Source organism: Nicotiana tabacum, chromosome 23 (assembly GCF_000715075.1).
Source record: "Nicotiana tabacum cultivar K326 chromosome 23, ASM71507v2, whole genome shotgun sequence".
Taxonomy (NCBI): Eukaryota; Viridiplantae; Streptophyta; class Magnoliopsida; order Solanales; family Solanaceae; genus Nicotiana; species Nicotiana tabacum.
The window spans coordinates 141673258-141679874 of NC_134102.1; the positions used below are offsets into that span (position 1 = coordinate 141673258).

Here is a 6617-nt window from a genome sequence, read left to right on the forward strand (position 1 = left end):
GTAGAACAGATAGAATTGGACAGTAATACCTCTCCTAAACCAAGAAGAATACTAAATGAGGAATTTAATGATAAAAAATAATAATTTGAATAATAAGGCACTCCATCAGATGGTAATAATTAAAGCAAATAATTAGTGATGTCTAAAGAATGGGGAATATATTATAAAGGAAGAACCAGTAACTTACTCCATCTAAACCTCTGTATATTAGCAGAAAACAAAAAAAGAAGACATATAGATTGATCTGCCCTTCTCTCTCTTTCCTGTCTCTCTCTCTGTACCCGAAAGGCCGAAACTATTATGGCCACTAGCGGTAATGGTGGTCGGCCTTTCCATGAGGATTTAGCGGTGGATATTCTACTCAGGTTGCCAGCGGAGTCCTTGTTGCGATTCAAATGCGTCTGCAAGAACTGGTACGAGATAATGGAGAGCCATAGCTTCATCAGAGAACACATGAATTGGAACATCAAGAGCAAATCCCCTCAAATCTTGATTTATGATCATAGTGCCCTAGATGATTCCCCTTCAATCACTTTTTTTTCGGTTTCAGATGCTGGTGTACATGAAAATCCACCTGATTATCTCCAGGGCTTTAGAGGTATGACAAACCTTTTAGGTGTCGTGGATGGATTATTTTTGTTGGAGCGAGAAATTGATGGCAGCATATTCAATATCTCCTTGTCATTGTGGAATCCTGCCACCAGGGAAGTGAGGCCCCTTCCTGCAGCCAACTTCGAGCTTCAACCATCTTTCAGACAAATGGACCGTCAGTTTGGGTTCGGATTAGACCCCATGACTAATGACTACAAGGTTGTTTGGTTTCGGTCCTTCTGGGATGACATCAGAAAACATACTATCCCTCGACAAATATGCAGCAGTCTATTCTTGTTCTAGAGATTCGTGGAGAATCCTTGAACCTGCAAATCTCATACATGAATTCTGTGTAGAATCCGTTGGGACTGCTTATTTAAATGAAACTTATTGTTGGCTGCTATGCGGCGGGGGTTGTACTTCTTATGATTGTAGCGTTCTTTCATTTGACTTTGACAATGAGGTATTTGTAGAAATTGGAGGGCCAGATGTTGGGCGCGCTTTCAATCATTGCAATGTGAGACTGGTATTGCTTGATGACTTCATTGCCCTCATGACCGTTGTTGAAGGATTTGTTTATGATATATGGGTAATGATCCAACCAGGTATTTGGAACAAACAATTTACCTTTCAATGCACTTCGTATATAAAGTCTTGGTATTCTAGCGCTCTCATTTTTGTAAATAAACGTTCTCGCCTATTCTCCTATGATGTTAGGACTCAGACGACGAGGAATCTCGGATTTCGTCATCCAGGCCTGAGGAGAGCCATCTGAAAAACCACAGATGATTGTTCCGTTCATTTTTATAATCAGAGATTAGTAATAATTATACGAGAGAATGGAGAGCCGAACCATTGAAGCTTACTGACATATTTGACTCATTGATTTAGCTTTAAACAAGAGTGGATAATATGTTACCACTCAGCCTCAAGTTTCCCTGGCTAAGTTTGTCTGGTGTCAATAAACCTTTCTGGTTTAAAGATCACAATCATGTTATTATTATTGTTGCTTTGTTTCAGATATAACTTTGTTGTTGCTTTGTTTCAGATATAACTTTACAGTTACTAATTTCTTTCTTGGAGATACAATCTTCACTTGCTTGAATATATATATATAATTGCCTTTTTTCTTTTCTTTTAGCGTTGCTGAACCTTTATAATATTTGAATACACCACATCATTAGGACTTACATGATCGACCGAAGAGATGAATCGTTTGACAGAAGAATAGCCTTTGTCGGAGGCTACTGTTATTTGTTATTTCTATAAATATTTGAATCAGGCGTGTTATAAGTTTTGTATTATCTTCCTCCGTAATGAGAAGAAATCTTCTCCGTTGTTTCCACATTGCTGTAGTCAGAAATTGAGTTCAAATATAAAGGGTTGATTATCCCTTCAATATTTTCTTTTTGAGGGGAAGAAAAAATAAAGAACATTTCTTGCATTTCAATTCATGGCGAAGCTACAATTATGAAATGGGTGTCAATCTTTGCTAGAAAATTACACTTATGAATAGATTTAATTTTATTTTTATTATGTATATATACTATATATTGAACCTTTTTAACTTTTTTGTGTGTTTACTTCGTTATAATTTGGCTTGGCAACCTATACTGAAAAATTTGGGCTCGCTACTGATTATGGGTAAATTCTATGACTAAATCCCTTGAATCCTGTTGGATAGATGTTAGGATCGGGAATCCGGGTGGTGCGAAATTTAGCCAAATAACGGTATAATAATAATAACAAAGATAATTGAAGTTGATAACAACGGTAATTAAAGTAAATAAAGAAGACACAAATTTAACGTGGTTCGGTCAAAGTGACCTACATCCACAAGCGGAGAGGAGCAATTTACTATAACAATAAGAGTACAAAAGAGAGTACAAAATTAGAGTAAACACTCTAATTAATCACAAATACCCTACGAGAATAACCTCACAAGATCACTCCAAAGAAAGGGTTCACACAAGTGCTTCCCAACACTAATTCTCATACAAAACACTCTTAATAAAGGAAGAAAGGAAGAAACAAGAATTGAAGACAAGTCTTGTTGGTGTGTCTAAAATGAACTAATAGCCTTCTCTTTTATAGGCAAAAAAGTCTTGGCCTCTTAGGTGTAAAAGAAGAGATATAACTTGTGCAAATGATGTCCAACACACGATGCAATATTTTTGGGTCCCAAAGAATATTACCAACAAAGTCTACACTTTGCAAAGATGCTTATGCTTATGTGAGATGGACTCCATTTGCCAAAATATTGGCCATAATTATAAATCTCCACCTTGGCCTAATTTTGGCTGATATAGTAAATTTTCTCCACCTTCTCCGCAAAAGCCCCAATGGGCATATGTCAAAATTTAATGCCATCAAAATTAGATAAGTTGTCTGATACCGAAACTGTAGTAAGGCCTATAACAGTGGATCCCAATAAAGTATACAACGAACCAGATCTGTGTGCTTTCATGATCACAAGAGCACCATGAGAAACTTTCAGAACTCCACCTTCACCTGTATACTTGCACCCAAGAGATTCTAGAGTGCCCAAAGAGATGAGATTTTTCTTCAAATCAGGAACATGTCTAACATCAGTGAGAATTTTCACCACACCATCGTGCATTTTGTTTCGAACTGTACCTTTTCCAAAAAATTTGCAGGCAATATTGTTGCCCATCAAGACAACTCCACTTTCAATATATTCATGTGGTAAATAAATACCGATTGTGACACATATGATAAGAACAACCCGAATCTAAAATTCACTCATTGTTAGATTTGAAACTATTATTAGTTGCGAAAAAATAGTTCCCTCAGTCTCATCAGCAGCTATACTTGCTTCGGCAGTGTCAGTATTTTTTTGCTCATTTTTCCTTTCCTTATGCTTTTCTTTATTTTTCAGCTTATAGCATTCGGAGATATTGTGACTTTTCTTATGACAATAGCGACACTCTAAATTATTGTATCTGGATATGGAGTCTTTTCCCTAACAAATAAGCCAACTTCCGCTTGAGTTCCAAGCTTCCCCAGTAATATCACTATCTATCTGTTCTTTTGATTTTAAGATAGATTTAATATCCTTATAAGAGATATTATCCATTGCATAAAGCATAGTATCTCTTACATGCTTAAAAGATGGGGTAGAGAACAAAGCAATAACACGGCTTGATCCTCATCTTTAATTTTAGCATCTATATTACTCAAATCCATAATAATGGAATCAAAGGTGTCAAGATGAGAGAGAATAGAGGTACCTTCACCCATACGAATTGTATAAAGCTTCTGCTTCAGGTAAAGTCTATTTTCTACCGTCCTCTTCATATATAAGGCTTTCAATTTTTCCCACATGCCTTTAGCTGTAATTTCTACAGAAACTTCACGTAAAAGCTCATTTGAGAGATTTAAAATGATACATGTTTTTGCCTTTTTGTCTATGATGGCAAACTTCTCGTCCGTCATTTTATCCGGCTTCTTCTCTTTTCCTTGCAATGCCAAGTCTAAGCCATCCTGAATTAGGATAGCTTCCATCTTTAATTGCCATATTCTGAAGTTTGCACTTCGGTCAAATTTCTCAACATAGGTCTTTGTTAGAGTCATTTTGGCTATTGAAACTAACCCGGTTAGATCCGGCTCTGATACCAATTTGTTAGGATCGGGAATTCGGGTGGTGCGGAATTTAGCCAAATAACGGTATAATAATAATAACAAAGATAATTGAAGTTGATAACAACGGTAATTAAAGTAGATAAAGAAGACACAAATTTAACGTGGTTCGGTCAAAGTGACCTACATCCACAAGCGGAGAGGAGCAATTTACTATAACAATAAGGGTACAAAAGAGAGTACAAAATTAGAGTAAACACTCTAATTAATCACAAATACCCTACGAGAATAACCTCACAAGATCACTCCAAAGAAAGGGTTCACACAAGTGCTTCCCAACACTAATTCTCATACAAAACACTCTTAATAAAGGAAGAAACAAGAATTGAAGACAAGTCTTGTTGGTGTGTCTAAAATGAACTAATAGCCTTCCCTTTTATAGGCAAAAAAGTTTTGGCCTCTTAGGTGTAAAAGAAGAGATATAACTTGTGCAAATGATGTCCAACACACAATGCAATATTTTTGGGTCCCAAAGAATATTGCCAACAAAGTCTACACTTTGCAAAGATGCTTATGCTTATGTGAGATGGACTCCATTAGCCAAAATATTGGCCATAATTATAATAGGTTATTAAATTGAAAAAATGGAAAAAAAATAGTAGGAATAGGAAAGTAATGGCCTTGGCTAAACTCCCAAAGATGTTATAGGCGGATGGAAGTCAGTTGTGTATTGATAAAATGACTTTGATAAATAGCAAAAGGAACTTATGTTAACTTACCGGTTAACCATGGAAGACAAGTTAAGGTCTGTTAGGATTTCAACTTTAAATAATTAAAAAAAAAACTAAAAAGAAAAAATAATTAAAAAATAATTAAAGTCAATAACGTAACTTATTTCTAAATGACCTTTTCCTACTGCTTCGTGAACTAGGCCTTCACAAGCACTTTCAATGGCATTTCTTTCATTATAACCCAACGTGTCAAGAAGTGTTAGTATCTTTAAGAAAAAATGTTTACATATTCGAAATTTTCTCTCCAGATTAAGTTTGATAATCTTTTCATTTTTATTAGTAACAGCATAACCATGCGAAGCTAAATGCAACTTTGTGAAGATGACAACCGTTATATTGTTAAAAGTCAAAAAGTTTATACTGCTAAAGATGGTTTAAAAAAAAATAGTGACATGTTTCTAATGGTCAGTTATGGCCTTTGGGACAGAAAATACAAAATAAGTGTCGTCCATTGACGTTGCCAAGTACAAAGAAAGTGCCGTCAATTGACGTTGCCGTGTAAGAGATAAAAGTAAAAAAAAAGCAAGTAATTCTTTAGTGAATTGTCATTTGTCTTTTTTATTTTTTAAAAATAAATTTTATAATAGACAAAATAGTCGTTTAATTATTTTTTTAATATTTAAGATTTCGAAATCAATTAAAATTTTAGTTATTAAAATATTTTCTTTTTCTTTAAATCCTAATATTTGGTACTATAAAATGGATGGTATATAATTAAACAAACAGAATATCCAAAAAAAAATATTTTTCTATTTCATTTTCACTATAAGTATAATTAGAATACTACTATACTCTTATTCCGAAGCTCGAGAAAAATACAAGAACAAACAGTATAATAAGGTATTGCAACACTCCTTAAACTTTTGTATTAAAATAGCCGGAGTTGGGATTGAATATTAGTGTTCACTAATTATACACTTCGAGCACTTCAATTTATGTAATTTATAAATAGAAATTTATTTGAATTACTCCAAGACAAAAATTATCCACACTCGAAATTTTCATCGACCGTAGAAATTCACTAGTAAAGAATAGCCTATGCTGTGCATGGCCCAAGTCAGAGGCGGAGCCACAGCGTCATCTACGGGTTCCCACGAACACAGTAATTTTAGTTCAAATCATGTATTTATCTTACAATTTTCATTAAATATATACAAATTAATATTTTAGAACCTAGTAACTTAAAATGATTAAGATCACGTATTCATATGCTTGAAATCCTAGCTCTCCCTTTGATCCAAGTGCTATATTGCAGGATGTGGCTTCTTTTTTTATTTTCATTCAAGTTTTTGGTTATCTGTATTTCAAATGGAGGTCATTGTTATCTATTCTGTATTTCTTTATTGCTCGTAAGATATTTCATCCAGACTTCAAAAGTATAATATTTATTCTTACTCATTCTCAATTCTCGAACTCTTGCATTGCTTTTACAGTGGTTTTATCTTTTATTTCTGGACATAATCACATACTATGGGTTGTATTTTCGTAATAGGAGATTTTCTTTTTGCTTCCCTTTCGTCACAAATTTGTCAAACCTGGATATTCAGTTTACTCAATTTATAAAATTTTCTCCATTAAATCTTCTATCACGCGTTGTTAATAATCTATTATTGAATAAGTCATGGCGATAATTTA

At 34.2% G+C, this 6617-nt stretch overlaps 1 protein-coding gene across 1 annotated transcript; it reads left to right on the forward strand.

The window, feature by feature from the left end:
- Positions 1–300: 300 nt before the first annotated feature.
- LOC107817137 (putative F-box protein At3g47150) lies at positions 301–1695 on the forward strand. Its single transcript, XM_075245899.1, has 3 exons — positions 301–766; positions 948–1196; positions 1640–1695. The coding sequence occupies exons 1-3, from the start codon at positions 301–303 to the stop codon at positions 1693–1695; spliced, it is 771 nt and encodes a 256-aa protein (XP_075102000.1).
- The last annotated feature ends 4922 nt before the right edge of the window (positions 1696–6617 follow it).